The sequence below is a fragment of the Artemia sp. Qi Xiang Cuo genome, chromosome 13 (genome assembly GCF_049724085.1).
Source record: "Artemia sp. Qi Xiang Cuo chromosome 13, ASM4972408v1, whole genome shotgun sequence".
Taxonomy (NCBI): Eukaryota; Metazoa; Arthropoda; class Branchiopoda; order Anostraca; family Artemiidae; genus Artemia; species Artemia sp. Qi Xiang Cuo.
The window spans coordinates 5,150,818-5,168,407 of record NC_142806.1 but is presented as its reverse complement, the minus strand read 5'-3'; the positions used below and the strand labels follow the sequence as shown (position 1 = coordinate 5,168,407).

Sequence of the window (17,590 nt, the reverse complement as noted above, 5' to 3'; positions counted from 1 at the left end):
TATTCAGAACTAGCTTTTATCCAAAAACAAAGTTCGATAGATTTTAATTTAGCCCATTGAAGCCCATTTAGCCCACTTGAAGTTTATTCAGAACTAGCTTTTATCCAAAAACAAAGTTCGATAGATTTGAATTTAGCCCATTTAGCCCATTTGGAGTTTATTCAGAACTAGCTTTTATCCAAAAACAAAGTTTGATAGATTTCAAATTAGCCCATTGAAGCCCATTTAGCCCATTTGAATTTTATTCAGAACTAGCTTTTATCCAAAAACAAAGTTCGATAGATTTGGATTTAGCCCAAGACTGACTAATCAGAGCATAATTTAGAAAATTTTCATTGTGTATCATCTCCAAATTTAGGCCAGAAAATTACGTCATTGAATGGTATTAATATCTAAATAAAAAAAAAAAATCAAATTTGGCTACCTCAATGTATTACCAGATTTTAGAGTATGTAAAATCTTGGATTTTCTAACAACAAGTTAATGGGTCTTTAGGAAATCATTAAATAAAACAAGTTCATAAACCTGAACACCATTTACACATAAAGACAAAGTACAATATAAAACTCGCCATAGTTACCATGACCTTTTTAACTTGAATAATTTATATCTTTATTAAACATCGACATCGTTTTTAGGAATAAACTGTAAAATCTACTCTTGTTTCATCCAAAAAGCAAAAAAGGCAACATCTTCCTTTGTATCAGGAATGCTTTTACTTTTTTGTAGTGAATCATGAATTTTTTACTTTTAAATATTAATCATGAATATAATAATGAATGTTCTTATTACAAAATTCTTAAAAATTCTTGTTAAATCAAAAAAAAATAATGTAAAGTTTTTTACTTTATTTTAATAAGAAAATAAACGTAAAAAAGCATAAAAAGTAAAAACAACTAAAAAAAGAAAGTAAAAAAAGATTTTTAGATGTATCAACCGCAAAACCAATGAAAGTTTTTGCATGAAAGCTTAAAATCGATTTAATGACGTGATTATTAATTACTGATTATTCGTTTAGATGAAATGCTAAATTCAAATGCTAATGAAATGAAATCCCAATCTATAAAGATATAAAAAAAGTTTCGAAATTACAATATTTTATTTAGATTTTTTTCTTTATTCTCTCTCTCTCCTTTAAATGATAAATGTTCTTTGATTGACCAATGACAAATGGCTATTTAAATGTCCTTCAGTTGAAAGCTCATGACGAGAACTAAACTTTTATTGTGATTGGGTTATGAATTAAAATTTAATGAATTAAAATGAATTAAAATGTTACTAAATTCACTAAATCATTACATGTGACTAATTCACTATATTAGAATGTAGTGAATTAAAGTGAATTAAAATGCGACTAAATTCACTAAATCAGTTCACTAAATCCCTGAATTCACTAAATGTGACTAATTCACAGAATTAAAATTTAAAAATTTAGTCAATGAAAATGTGAATCTTAGCAGCAATTTGATTTCATTATAAATTCGTCTTGATTAGTTTTAAAAATTAATAACTAATAAATAAGAAAACCTGAAAGGTAAATATTCTTTTTTCAGGCTAGTAACAATAAAGTAAACTATGGACATACAAACCTTCAAAAACTATTATGAAATACAAACACTTCCTGCAGCGATTTGAAGAGTATAGACAATATCGCCATTGATATGGTTACTATGGCCTACTATGGCTAATATGGTTACTATGGCCTACTACACATAGTATGAGAGCCAAATTCCTGTGGATATGTGACTCAATTTGTTGATTGCTCAAATGCGGTTGCCTGGTATTCATACTCGATATCTGAATCCATCTAGCTCGAATTCATACTAGCAACTAATATAAGCAATAATAATGATCATTCCGACAATAAATTGACCGGGGCCTGGAACAACAATAGACACTCCACTAGGGGTACAAAGTTTTTAAGTCAAGAAACCTTGAAGGAAGTACTTTGAATCGGTGCTTTTTCCCCAAATTCTCCTGGATCAAGACAGGTTTCTTTAAGAAATAATGTGTTATGAGTCTCTATGGGTCATGAAATCTATTGACGGCTAAGTAATAAATCAATAGACGCTATATAATACTACTACTAACAACTCATCGCAGCACCAAGCCGCCTGAGGCCAACACAGCTACGCACGCTCCTCCTCCATCCCAGTCTATTCACAGCCTTTCTTTTAACATCCGCCCATGAAGTTTCCATTTCCTTTAAATCTTTCTTTATGACGTCCTTCCATTCCAGACGAGGATGGCCTGCTTTCTGTTTAACCCTAGACGGTTGGCTGAAAAGAAAAACATTTGGCAATCTGTCATCCTTCATCTGCACAACATACCCTAACCACCTCAACCTTTCTTTCATTATAGACCTAGAAAGCGGTATTGAACCACATGTTTCGTATAGCCTATTGTTTGAAATATGGTCAGTCAGTCGGGTACCCAGAACAATCCTTAAGCAATTTCTCTGGAAAACATATAGTAAATCTTCATCCGCTTTTCGGAGCGTCCATGCTTCAGAACCATATTTGACCACTGTCATCACTGTAGCTTCTAAGATTCTAATCTTGGTTTGCAGACTTATCTTCCTATTCTTCCAAACTTTTTTTAATTGTGAAAAAACACTCTGAGCCTTGGCCATTCTATTTTTAACATCTTCACTGCTCCCACCATCTTTACTAATACTACTACCAGGGTAAGTGAAGCTGCCCACCTGATCAATCTTTTCATTAACATACGTCACCTTTTCATCTTCACTTATTCCTAGCCTTAGTGACTTAACCTTCCTAACATTAATTTTCAAACCAATTCTAGCACCCTGAACTCCCAAAACCTCTAAAATTTCATTCATTTTGCTCACACTTTCACCTAGGATGCTTAAATCATCAGCATAATCCAAGTCCCGGAGACTTTTTCCTCCCCATTTGATTCCGTGGTCTCCCATTGCCTTTCCTTTGCTCCTTAAAATACAGCCCATCAGAATAATCCATATAAAGGGGGATAGAACACAACCCTGCTTAACTCCTGATTTAATACAAAACCAGCTGCTAACCTCATTACCTACCTTAACCGCAGCAGTGTTATTCTTGTACATAGCACTAATCACTTTAATGTATTTGTCTGGTATACCATACAAGGATAAAACCTTTATTAAAGCTCCTCTATCAACAGAATCGAATTCTTGCTCTTAATCTATAAAACTGAGGACCAAAGGTGTTTGACAACTAAGGCACTTCTCAATTGTTAACCTAAGAATGAAAATTTGGTCGACACATCCTCAACCTCTTCTAAAACCGCACTTCTCTTCTCTTAAAACTTCGTCTACGGCATCTCTCAGTCTAAAAAGTATCATATTACTAAGCAATTTGCTACCTACAGAGACAAGACTAATGCCTCGATAATTACCACACTCACTTTTATCCTCTTTTTTATTAAGTGGTTTAATTAAGGTTTTTCTAAAATCGTGAGGTACTTCTCCATTTTGAAAAATCATATTCATAATCTTCAATAACTTATTTCTAACCTCAAAGCCACCATATTTAAGATACTCTTTTATTACCTCATCAGCACCTGGAGCTTTATGTTTTTTTAATTCTTTGAGTAATGTTGCTAATTCCTCCTCACACAACAAATCTTCCTTCACATCCAAGGTATTACAGACTTTTTCATTTTCCTCTATATTTTTTCCTGCAACTCTATCTCGGTTAAGCAAGTTCTCAAAATGTTCGGCCCATCTCGCTTTAGCTTTTTCCTTATCGCTAATTGCCACCCCATTCCTATCTTTAACTGGGACAAGTCCGGATTGACTACTACCTCTCAATTTGTTAATGTGCCAGTACAATATTTTACTATTATGCCGTCTAGCTGCATCTTCTAAATCCTCGGCAATTTTAGCCATGGCCTCCACTTCACATCTCCTTAGTTCATATTTCAATGCTTTCTCCACTTTCTTTACATTCTTTTTGTTTTCATGTAATCTATCACTCAGATAATTCTTGTACAAGTCCTTTCTCCTTTCTATTAAACATAAAGCTTTTTCACTAATATTCTTAGCTGCAGTTCTAGCTTTCTTCCCTAATACACCTTCAGCAACTTCACAAATTATTTTTCTAAAATTATTCCAACCATCTTCCACATTATCGAATTTTAAACTCTCAAGTTTAGTATTCAACTGTTCCTGGAAAGTTTCTCTCAAATTCTCATCCTGGAGTCTACTAACATCATAACTTCCCGGGAGGTAATTACCCTTCCTATATTTCAGCTTTAAATTAACCCTTGAGACTACTAGATGGTGATCTTTACTTCTAACATCAATAACAGCACTCCCATATACCCTAGTATCTTGTATTGATCCTGCCAGTCTTTGGTTTACTATAACATAATCAATAAGGTTTGTTGTCTTATCATCACGTGAATACCATGTTAGCTTATGAGCCATTTTATGACCAAACACCGTATTGGTTATAACTAGATTGTTATACCTACAAAATTGCAAAAGTCTGTATCCATTACTGTTTTCTTTTCCTACACCAAATTTACCTAAGCTGGGATACCATCTATCCTTATTTCTACCAACCTGGGCGTTAAAATCTCCCAGTAATAACATCATATTTCTACCTGGGACCTTGTCTATTTGCTCCTGTAACTGTAAGTAAAATTCATCCGAGTCCCTAGTATCTCCATCGGTCGGTTCTACAGGGGCATATACTACTATAACTGATACCCTGAACTTTCTAGTCATAAAATGAGCAATTAGTATTCTATTAATAATACTGTCCTAACCTAAACAAGACTTAGAAGCTTTTTTATTCCTTAACAGCTCTACTCCCTGCTCATGTACCCCATCCCTCCTGCCTCAATAAATAAATTCCGTGTCGTTTAGGTTCAGGATTCCTTTCCCTAGAATATAGGTTTTTGAAACTCCTAATATATTCATTTCGAATCGTTGGAGTTCGTCAGTGAAAATGTCAATACGATAGTCATTTTTTAATGTCGTAACATTCCAAGTTCCAATTTTCATGTTCTTTAAATCATTGAAATTTTTTTCACCTCAGGAAAAGCAACGATCCTGAATACTAGGGCAGGAAAGGGATCACATATCTTTTCACTTCTACAACGAAGTGCTTAAGCCGGCTTAAAACCAGACAGCAAAAAGTTCCTGGAACCTTCATCAATGGAGGCTTTGTGCAATCCTGGGCCTATCTTGGTCACAACATGGTTTTCAGCACTTGGCGATGCTCTTCTATCAACAAGACTCGAAATCCTGCACAGACAATTTCAAGCCTATTACCTCCGACTCATTATATATTCATGCCTACAAATATTATGCTACTACGGGGAGGCAACCCTTAATAGATAAATTAGCTAGGAAGAGGTTTTTCAGCCCAAAGACGCCCATCAAAACATACCAATCCCAGAAGAATTGTCCATTAGTGAGAATCTCGTGCAAATGCTTTGTCGTTTACTAGGCTATAATGTCCTCGAGGGTCACCACTCTTCAAGCGGGAATAGTGTTGACCACAACGTCCCCAGTTTTGCTGGTACCCTGAAACTATTGAAGCAGCCGTTTGCAGAGGCCGTTGCCCATAGATATGAATCTTCCGCCCTGTCGCAGTTGTCCTCCAATAGAGGATCCTCCCGCGATGGTGTTCTGCATCACCATGCAATTTAACCCATTGCTGGGAGAAGGTTTGCGCTATATGCTGCCAGGTAATGAGAAACTTGGTATCTGCAATTTCCTGGAAAAAATTTTGGGAATGAATTCGAAATTTTTAACAGTGTTGGGGAAGGAGGGGTTGAGCGAACCTCAACATTTGACTTGGAGAAAGAGGAATAGAGTGTATTTCTTTCTGGGTATATTTTACCAAAATTCTGAAAATTTAATCAAGTTTCTTTAAGAAATAATAATGTTCTTTGTTGTCTGGGGGGGGGGGGGTGATCAGCGATGCCTCTAATCAAGCAATTCATGGTAAAGTATAGTCTAAAGTTTTGTGTTGAGATTCATGGCTTGTCTAGGTTCAGGGTTCTTTATTGTGAATAACAATAAAATATAAAATTTTATATTTTTCCATTGACTAAGCTCCTAGTCAGTGGTACACTGGGGGATTTTGTGCCCAACGAATATATTTGTACCCAGTTTTCTTCCATCTATACTATTGACTTTTATTTTATATAAAACGTAATGGTTTTGACAAGTAATGATATTACTAGTACCCTGTATGCACGGAGGAAGTATAAGGCTGAAATGCTGATAACCTAGTAAATCAATGGGGGAGGGGGAATTTTTCCCCCTTAGACTATGAAAAATACCTCCCTGCAATATTTACTCTGAAGAAAAAAAAATAAAAAGAACAAAATTGCTCCGGTCCCTTGATTTTGAAAAGTACTTTTTTTGTATCTGCAATTACAATTGGGAAACATCCAACCCCCCACTACATTTTCATGAATTGGTATACCTGATGGCAACATTGGCTGACATTGGTTTATTTTAAGCCTTTAATTTTTCATCAATATGAGGCTCCATTTCGACTAATCAAACAGTTTTGATATCTCTATGCCAAAAATTAGTTTTTAAGATTTGTTTGATTTAAAATGACTGCTATTTGAATAAGATACTTTCAGGAGGGACAGGCAACCCAAAAGCCATGTTTCTCCCCTATGTTTTGACTTTTAAAATTAAATAAGGATCATTAATTAATTATCAAATCACTATGCCGGAATTATTTAAGACGGATGGTCTTGCTCAACACAATCACCGTCATAACCTGGAATTAGTTCGCATGCCTATCACGTAAATTTAGGATTTCGCCATCAGTTTATTTATAATGCAAAGAAACCAAGGCCACGAGATTGTTAAGATACGAAATTAAACCTATAAAAACAGAATGAACTTAAAGAACTTACTTGAATTCCGATTCAGAACAAGGAACAGCTCCACATTGTCCAAGTGCTTCGTCTTCTCCATTTGGACAGTCCCGGTTTCCATCACAGGACCAGGATTCAGGTATACAAGAGCCATCATTACACTGGAACTCGTTGGAGCCACAGCTGTCGGTTGAGCCACCTAAAAATTTACCAAATTTGCGTAAAGCATAATCATTGTTAACGAATGTATATTACACCCATAACGAATGACGTTCAACTATTATATAACGTACAACCGCAACGTACAGCGTGTCACTATCTTCATAGTATATGAAATGGAACGTAATTTACAGCAAGGATTTTTTTTTTAATGGTGAAACTCTCATACTCATAAATCAAAATTTGAAGTCAGCACAGGTAAGCGTACCACAAGGAGCCATCCTTCTATGCCATGCATAATGTAATTTAAGATTATTTAAGGGGAATATACAATTTTGGCAATGCAAATAATTTTCCAGTATTGACAGGAATTATAATTTTTAGCCCATCTTCAACGGGAATATAAATTAATAAATAATTTATTTTTAATCACATCATGCTTATCAGAGAAATGCCACCGACTATATGGGTTTTATTTATCTGCAAAGCCCGTCAGTGCTGTTTTTTGGTGTTTAAATGTGCCACCATTGTGCATTTCATTAACGGCATAATCAAATAATTTGAGTAGATAAAATAAAAATAACCAAAAAATTCAAATCAAACATTTCATTAACCTCCAAAATTTAAGAGTATAAAGAAAATAAAATCAACAAACTGGTCTTATAAAATATAAACCAACAAACGAAAATAAATTCTGGGCAATATACAGCTACCTAAATTATACTAATAATACTTAATTACATCTCAAAACTTAAAATCGCAAGCATTGATTAGATCATGAAAAAGAAGAATGGATGGAGAGGATATTGTCATAATTCTGTAATTTAGACCACGTTTAGACTGCCTTGTTATGTTGGTGGCTCTAATAAAACCATTTGCTTTTCACTGATTTTCCATTTTTTCATTCTTTTTATTTTTCATTTTTAGCAAATTATGTTTAACCATCACAGTTTGTGTTTGTATTTCTCCATATCGCCACCTTATTAGGTTCTTTCAGTTTTTAGTGTATTTTCCTTCTTTTATATTTGTATTTTTTGTGCTTATTGTTTTTTCTTACGTTTCCTTCTTTTATATTTGTGTTTATGCTTGTTTTTATGTTTCTTCTTTTATGTTTGTGTTTATTGTCTGTTTTTATGTTTCCTTCTTTTATTTTTTTTTCTGTTTTTTTATTCCACGTTTATTTTTGTATAGTGCGAGTTAAAAATAAATATAATAATAACGTGTAACCATAACGTTCAACGTATCATTGTTTGCAAAACGTTCTAAATATAAGGTAATTTGCAGCAAGGACTTTTCAATGACGAATAATGCTATACTGGCAGTAACGATAATTTGCCCCTATTACTCGGAGTTTCAATTTTAGTCCATCTTTAATGCAACAAAAACTCATATGACACCTAAATCTAGTGACCGAGCTGTGATTTATATAAAGAGAGGTCTGATTTATGCAAAGAGGAGTATATAAATAGGGTCTATTTCGAGGAAGATGTAGAGCCCACTTCATTCAAGAGAAGACTAATGTATTTTTTTGTCTTTTTTACAAGTCAGGTTTTAATTAGGCCATTAAGGTATGGAGACAGAGAGAGTAAACCACTGCCAAAAGTTCTCAAGTATTCAACAATCAAGGAAGGGGCATAATGCCCCTTCCTTTTGTACAGGTAATGAACGATAATAACTACAAATAAAGAAAATGAACGATTTCACATTTTCTTTATTTGAAGTGGTTAATTAATGTTAATCTTACAGCAAAACAAAATGGAGACACATCAGTGTTACTATCACCAATATTTTCTTTCAATTATTTCAAATTTTCAAATTTCAATTTTTTTTCTTTCATGTTTTCAATGATTTTCATTGTTTTTCAAGGTGGGGGGCTATAATCTCCAGTTGAAGGTTATTGAAAATGACGATTTCAATTATGTATTTTCTATGTTAATGTGGCCTCAGTTTTTAGCTGCTCAAACTCCTTTCGAAATAAATTCTCTCCTAACAAAATAGAATGGAAAACAACTAACTGTTAAATATTATGCGATTATATATCACATGTGTATCACAATATGTATATCCAGGGCCGTATTTTCCGGGGGGGGGAGGTTGCAAAAGGATTTTCTCGGGGGGGGGGGGGGGGTACAATAAAAATTAAAAAACGGATCAAAATTTGTTTATATTCTTTTTTGTTACGTTTTTACGGGTCGGACAATTTCTTTTGGGGGGGGGGGATCCCATCCCCAAGCTCCCCCTCCTGGGTACGGCCTTGTATATGTCACATTCCATATTAAGTCACATTAAAAGATAATGACAGCCCGTATTGTCTCGCAATTACATTAAAAAAGCAGATAATTTCAAAGAAAACTGGATAATTTAGATAATCTGAAATGCAAAAGAATTTAAAGTCAAATTTTTCACTAAGTGGTAATTGGTTAGAATTTTCGTTTTCAAAAATTAGTTAAAGCCAAAATCCAGTCCCCATAAACTAGGCCTATGCTAACTAGGGAAAATATTCACTGGTTAAGCAGGCTGGTTGAGTTTAAGCTGGTACTGGTAGATCAATTGACGACAGAGTTTTGCTTGCTTTACTCTCCCCCGCATTCTAAAGTACATGAAGAAAAAAACACATATGTACCATTTTTGAGGTAATTTGCAAGAGGCTAGATGGTGCTAGTGATTTTTCTTTCAGACACAAGTGTCATTTTTCACTCTTATTAGTTGCTTGTGTTCTTTGCTCATACCTGCAACCAGGGGCGTCCTGAGGCTCATTTTATTGGGGGGGGATCTTCGTAAATTTCACCGAATCGCTACCTGATTTATGCCGAATTTTCTGCAGAAATCAAGAATTTTACTAAATTTCGGCCCATTTTGCAAAATTTCTGCCGAAATTTTTGCCTTCTGCGAAATTTTTACCAGATGCCAAAAAATTGGGGGGGGGGGCGCCCCTCCCGGCCCGCCCTCGGGACGCCCCTCCCTGCAACTTATGAATCTGTGAAATCTTTATCGTAATTATTACTTCCAAAATATCTTGTGTGGGAAGTATTTGTTACGAGACAGTTTCTTTTCGGGTATTGTCGGCCAGTGGCTGATCCAGAGGGGGGAGGGGCAAGGGGAGTGCCCTACCCCTAACGTAGTCTAAAATAGTGGGATTTACTTAGTTAACGCAAGTTTTTGTTAAATAAACTTGCTCCTAACGCAAGTTTATCGGATTAACCTATTTTGCCCCCCCCCCCAAAAAAAATCCTGGATTCACCCCTGCTGTGGGCCTTGGTTCACTCTTTATTTGGTGGCAGCTACTGCTGCAATCTTGATCCCTATTAATTTTAATTTAAAAAATATACATAATGCATTTTGAATCTCCAAAACTAAAGTATAACCGTTTTGATAACAAAAGGCTAATGTAAACAGTGATTTTTACTTCTTTTTGAAAAATTTGCCTTTTTTACTTGCGTCACTTTGAAAAACTGTGTGCAAGCTGTGATTAACTGGGATTTAAAATAGAAGAAAGTTTGCCAAGGTTTTAAAAAAGCTGTCATGTCTAAAAATAATTATTGCAAAGTACAGAATTGTATTAACCTACTTTAAGTTGTATTCAGCAAATTTCCAATTGTTTCGGGTGTTGTCAAAAGGAACTACATGCAATGCTGAACTACTAAAGAATAAATAGAAAGAAACTGATATTTCCGGAGACAGAGTAATCCATCTTTAGCAGCTATACTGTCACAGCATAAAAGCGTAATTTTATATTGCATAAATCGAACAATTCCGATGTCCCAGCTTTTATTCACAATATTTTTCAATGATTATAAGTGTATTTGGGCGATTACCGTACGAAAATACAAACTAAAAATTGGAATCCGAATCTCAATGAAAATAATGAGACAATTTTCATAAAACTCGCGGTCATTAATACTATTATTCATTAACTTAATCATTAACTCAGTAAGAAGCTACAGGTTTCTGGCATGATATTTACTTTTTCTAAAGCAGTTTTTCCTGCTGATTACAAATCTAAAAACTGTTTTGCTCTGTCATGTCAGGTTTTAAGGTAATTTTTTTTTTAACTTTTTTCCTCCCCTTTCGTAGGATTTCGTTGGGTGAAACATCACAGAGTCAGATATCTCAAAAACAGGGGCGATAGTGACAAACAGTTTGCAAAATTTTAATCAGAATGTCTCAACTGTCTTAAAAAAAGTTTTGGACAGCAAGATACCTACCAAAACTTTTTTTTAACCAAAAATTTATTTTGAAATGAATCATCAATGCTAAAACAAGAGTTTAAATGAAGGCTTACTCAAAGAGAATGGTAAATTTACAAGGTAAATTACTGAGAATGGTAAATTACAATGGTAAATTACTGCTCCTCGGCAATTTAGCATGGGAAGATAGGCAGTGGCATCAATTCATAAAAATTTATGGAATGAGGGAAAACGTATTTCGCCAAATCTTGGAACGGAGTACACTTGTTTTTTTTTTTAAGTTTTCAAATGAAAAAAGAAAAAAAGAACATTTTTCAACGAAAATCTTTGGGGGAAGTGCAACAAAAATCTAGAAGGTCACAGGACCCCCTCATGGGCGTCGTTTGGGGGGGGGGGGGGCAAGGGGGCATTTGCCCCCCAATAATGTGGAGTAAAAAATTAATATATATCCCATACCCCTTGACTATCTGGATATGGACCCCTCTTGCCCCCCTCCCCCCAATGAAAATGCTGGAAACCGCCCCATGACCCTCCCCCAAATATACACCGTCGCAATTGGGGGGACGATGACGCCATCCCTATCTTAAATAGGAACTAGAACCTACTAGTGTGACACAGCGTACAGCGTAAGGCAACTTTATTAAACAAGTAGAAAATTTCTATAAAAGTTAGATAATTGATATAACCAATTTCTAGGTTTATAGGACTAAAGCTGAAATTTATCTGGAAGTGATAACTAATCTGTTGTTTTTTTTTTCACCAATTATGTTAAATCAAAATCCAGTCTGCACAAATTGGCCTAGGTTAGCTTAAGAAAATACTGGCAGGCTGAATATGCTAGTGGAATCTACTTGTGATAAAATTCTGCTTTCTTTACCCTCCTCTACAATTTAAAGTACCTAAAAAGACATGTAGGCAACAGTTTAGGGTAAGGTACAAAAGAAACACCTCGCCAAAGTGTAGATAGCACTGGTGATCTTCTGTTGCAATTTGGTGCCATTTTCTAATTTACTATATTCATATGAGTAATTTTACTATATTAAGCAACTACCCAATATCAAGTAAAAACAAAAAAATCAACATAATACCCATAGGATAGGGGAGGCCAAGCCAATTTGTGATTCTTACATATGTACTCTTATAAAATATAAGCAACTGCCCAATATCAAGCAAAACATAATACCCATAGGAAAGGGGAGGGCAAGGGGTTGTGATCAATTCTTACATATGTATTCTTAACCAATACTGAACTCCACCTCTCCCGCGCTAAAAAATATAAATATAATTAAAAATATAAAAAATATAAAAAAAAATCATCTAATTTTGGTTGTCTTTAACGGCATTGCTTTTCTCTGTCCTTTGTCTCACAAAGCTAATAAATTTCGTGCCAGAAAAAAATTTGTAAAAGCTTTTCTTTAAAAAAGATATTTTTTAAACTAGTGAGGGGGGGAGTTTTTTTTCAATAAAAAGGTTAAGAAATATATTCCCAAAAAATGTAATGGAGGTATTTCCCCCTCTATCTCCCTAATTGTGCTCATGTTAGAACCTAGTTCAGATTAAATCACTTTAGACCGTAACTTACGATCGAATTACGATCTGAATTACGATCGCATCGTTGCTAAATATATGAATTGATTAGAGAAAAGATATTGTAATACCTGTAGCTAGATTGAGGCACATTTCTGGATCACTGGAATCTGGAAACTGTTCACATCTAAAGACCTGTGCCAGGCGAAGAGAGGGTAAGATCATTTCTCTGCAACTATCAGCAACGGCTGTAAGAAATCAAAAATAACTTTTTTTAAAACATAGAAATTTTAAATAAAAATATAACTCTATTCTAGGTTATTATTATTATTTTTTTTAATATATGGTAAAATCTTCCTGTAGCTAAATTTTGTGATAAAAATATATCCAGTAAAAAAAATCCCTCTATATTATAAAAAGGTAGTGTGGATTTTGCAAATACCTGAATACAATAATTGGACTTTCATAAGATAAATATATAAATATAATAAAATATTTTGAAAAATAACCCAAAAGTCCTTTTTTCAAGTTGTTTTAAAGGGAGGGATAGGGTGTAAATTCAAAAGTAGACATAACATGGGCAAGATATAACGACAATGCTAGAATGAGTAGAAAATCAGAGAAACCCGTAAAATATCGAGATTTTCGAGAAATGCGATAGAACAAAGGATCCCCTCCCCAAACAGGCCTCTGGCCTTTGAATTGTTCATTACGACGTACATTTTTCCTTGAACAGTTTGGGAATCGTCCTCTTATTTGTACTCCCGAACCTTCAGTCTGCTTATTCTGTTTGGCATCCTCGCACCTCCTGGACATTGTCGGAGAGCAGGAGCATAGCTCCAGCATTTTTATTGAGGAAGCAAAATAGGTCCACATCCAAAGAGTCAAGGGGCATGGGCTATATAATAATTTTTTCTCCAATTTATTGGGGGGGGGGGTAACTGCCACCCCTTGTCACCCCTAAACGACACCACTGTCGGAGAGAATAGAGCCGGTCCAAAAACGGTGCATGAGAATTATCTTCAATTACAATAAAGTCCCTTACACACCCCTACTTCAGAGAGCCAAGTTAGTCACCCTCAAGGAACAGAGAACAAAATTTCCTTGCGTTTCATCAACACTGTCCTGATTGGCCACGGAGAAGGTCACAATTCTCTAGCCAATCCACCCTCCTAGACCTTGACTTCCTAGTTTTGCTTTAAAAAATCTACATTTTCACCCCACAAATATTTCTCCACAGAAAGATATAGAAGAACTCTCATGTAGGGGAGGCAAGGCCGTGTCAAGGGGGAGTTAGGGATTTTGAACCCCCCCCCCCCCCGAAATATTTTTTCTGACTAGTAAAACATAACAAAATCAATATAAACAAATTTTTAATGCATTTTGATTTTTTTTGCATCCCCCCTACCTCGAAAAACATTCTGCATACATCCTTGAGAGAAGGTTATGCAGAATTCAATTATGCAGGCGAGAAGATTTCTCCCCTGCATAATTGATATGTTAGAGAACCGAATCTCCATCCCCTCTTCGCCCTCCCGTCTCTTTTTTGTCACCCACTGGGTAAGGTTTTTCTTACTAACCTTGGATATTCTTTTTATAGTCTTTTTTTAAATTATTTTCGGTGTATTTTTAGTCACAAAGATTTGATTGTTTTTGTGTTTTATTAATCGTTTTAATTCCTTGTAGATTCTGCTATTTTAGTTATTTTTAATCTTTTTTAACTATTGCCCTTTTTTCACCTATCTTATTATATTTGTTTTTTGTTTTTATGCTGTTCTACTCTTGACATTGAGGTGCGAAACCAGGCCATCTGGGCTTGTGATAGCCATTTTTGAGAAATAAATATTGTCTTATATGGGAATGCACAGTGAGATTATTGCTGGGCGAAGGCAGTTTCTCAACCATAAGCAGCATATCAATGTCTTTTCTCTTTTAAATTTAGAGCAGCTTGTTTCTCTTTTTTTAAATTGTCTTAAAAAGCAAATTCACACAACACTTTCCTCTTGTTTGTATTTCAAATTTATTTATGGCCACAAAATTGTATTTAAATCTTCTAGGTACTTTTCTCATGCAGCCAAGTGTAAACCAGTAACTATCTCACTAAGTATATAGTTCGCTTTGATTTTAAAGATAAATTTGAAGCTGCTAAAGGACAAAATTAATTGAAAAGGTCAGAGGACTCTACAGCAGAAAAATCAGTCAAGGTCACTAAGATTTGGCCTCCATTAAATCTTTTTCATTGTTTATATCTTAAGATAACTTAAATTCACTGTCTTTCTTATGTATTTAACAACCGAGGGGGCATTGACTTCCTATTACCTGGTCTACATCTAGGAACGCCCCGTGTGCGGCACAGTTCCGCCACATTTGGCACAGTTCCACGGCGTTTGTCACAGCCCCTTAAACGCTTGGCACAGTTCCACCACGCGAGGCATGTATCACCTGATGTACTTGATTTTTGAGAGAGAGCGACCCCTTGTAAACAGTTTATTTTTTCGTGGGCCTGAAATATTTTTCTAACAAACTGTATATTTTGCATATAATTGACCTCTTTAAAATGCATTCATCCTCCAAATTTGGTTACGTAATTCAATTTAAAGGGGACATGAAATTAGTTTGAAGACAGCAAAAGAATGTGAAATATAAGAAACTATACTGAGGTTAAATTCCAGTCCATTTTTTTAGGATCTTTTTTTTTTCAAATGTTGGATACTACCTAAATCCTACACAGGAACAAATATAAGATGAATATGTTACTAGTGATATAACAGTAACAGCTTCTGATGTGACTAGTATGACATACTACTATGAAATTACACCGTATCACCATCTCAAGCGATTTGAAATGGGATTACCATATTTTACTTCATAAAACAGCGATATATCTTAAACAGCTTAGCCTGTAATTCTTTAGACACATTTTAGAAATGCAGCAAAATTAGCTCCAATTGTGTCGATTCTACAATGCTGGGACACTCCTATGGACTTTATCTCCATGTTTGTTTTTCTTACTTCAAAAACATCTTAAATTTTGTTTCATTCAAGATTATTCTTATTTTTTATTGAATGTTTAGTAAGTTTTAGGAGCGTAATTAATTTTTTTTAATGTTTCGTTTTAGTAGATTCATGCATGTATAAGGTCTATGATTCTAGTTGGATATGGGTCTCTTGTTGATTTATCCAAAATTATTATTAACTAATAATAATAAATTATATAATTTCACTTTCTTCATTGTAGTATAATGATCTTTGGACTAGCTTTGCTTTACTATAGCCAGGGGTGGATCTAGAGCAAAATCTTGGGAGGGGGGGGGGTCTAATTTGACAGTGGCACCAATATGAAAAATTTCGGGGAGTCAATTTGACAAAGGAACCAATAATTGACAAATTTATTTAAAAAAAAGTTAAAACAGAAAAAAATCTTGGCGAAAAAAAGCGGGTGGGGTCCCCTCCCCCTTGGATCTGCGAGATAGTATAACCTAGTATTTTATGGCTAGTTATGCTAGCTATTAAATAGTTTCATTTTCTCACTGTTGTATATTGATCATTGGAATAACTGCAGCTTTCGCATCACTCTACATTACTCTACCCTTTCCAGTGACAGATCTAGGGGTGAGGGGGCGCATGCTCCCTAACATAGTTTAAAGTAGTGCAATTTACTTAATTGACGCAAGTTTACGTTAATTAAACTTGCTCCTAACGAAAGTTTATCGGATCAACATATTTTGACCCCTCCCCCCCCACAAAAAAAAAATCCTGGATCTGCCACGACCCTTGCCTAACGTAAATCAATGCGTTTATCTAGTTGTATTTATCCTTTCCTTGTTCTCGGGCTTGCCTCTCCATAGGCATATTCAAATATATGTTTACGTATATTAAATAATAAACGATGTGAATTCTGAAATAACTCTCAATCCTTCAAAAAGGGCGAGGAGCAGTTGTCATTGGGAATTAACAATTAGTTAATGTTTGTAATTTTTACGGCCAAAAGCGTTGCCAAATTTAAGTAATTAATTCTGTTTATTTATTTTCATAGTCTAACGTGACAACACAGAAGAAAATCTGATACTGCTTTAAGAACTTCATAATTTTAAAACATAAGAAAAATTTTAGAAGATTCCGATTTTCAGAAATTAATAGACATAAAATTGGTCCAAGGGTCAAAAATGTTTTGATTTTGATAAGCATTTATGTCTTAAACTTCTAGCCAAAAAAAAAAGAAAAAAAACAAGGTTAATGGCGAAAATATTTTCTCTATTGATAGCGCTATTTCAAAATCAAATACATTCACTGGTATTATATGATAACACAGAGAAAAAAAGATAAAACACTTACGGTAAAAGCGGTTAAGCTAGTAAACTACATATTCAGTAATTAAACTACTGCTGAAATTACTGCCGTTAATTTGTAAAAAAAAAGAAGAAAAAATTAGAGCTCTAACTTGCTTTTCAGCACCAAGCTTGGATATCATGAAACGTCTTTTTCATTTGAAAAATAATTCCACTACCTTTTTCTCATATCCCAAACGGATTTTATAATTTTTAATTTTATCGGGGAAACTTCAAATATTTATTACAAAATTACCTTTTTTTAAAAGTTTAGATTTAGATTTTATTTTTATTTTAATTAGTGGAATACGAATGCTGAGTCTGATTATGTAGTTTTTGTAGGTTCATAGTTAAACTACATAATTTACTAATTATTTCGAAAAAAATTATTGAAAAACTAGTAAAAATTCTTATCAAAAACTAGTATAAAACTAGTAAAAAATCATTGAAAAACTAGTAAAAACTAGTGTAAAACTAGTATAAAACTAGTATAAGACTAGTAAAGATTAGTAAAAAATAATTGGAAAACTAGTA

At 34.3% G+C, this 17,590-nt stretch overlaps 1 protein-coding gene across 2 annotated transcripts in view; it reads right to left on the bottom strand.

Annotated features, from left to right (window-relative positions):
* Positions 1 to 17,590, bottom strand: part of LOC148944871 (uncharacterized) — a 96,677-nt gene that overhangs the window by 22,432 nt on the left and 56,655 nt on the right. For both annotated transcript variants that reach the window (XM_089099398.1, XM_089099399.1), the window contains exons 8-9: positions 12,860 to 12,976; positions 6,895 to 7,054 (exon numbers count right to left, since the gene is read on the bottom strand). In XM_089099398.1, coding sequence (XP_088955524.1) covers positions 6,895 to 7,054; positions 12,860 to 12,976 — 277 coding nt within the window. The remainder of the gene's footprint in view (positions 1 to 6,894; positions 7,055 to 12,859; positions 12,977 to 17,590) is intronic.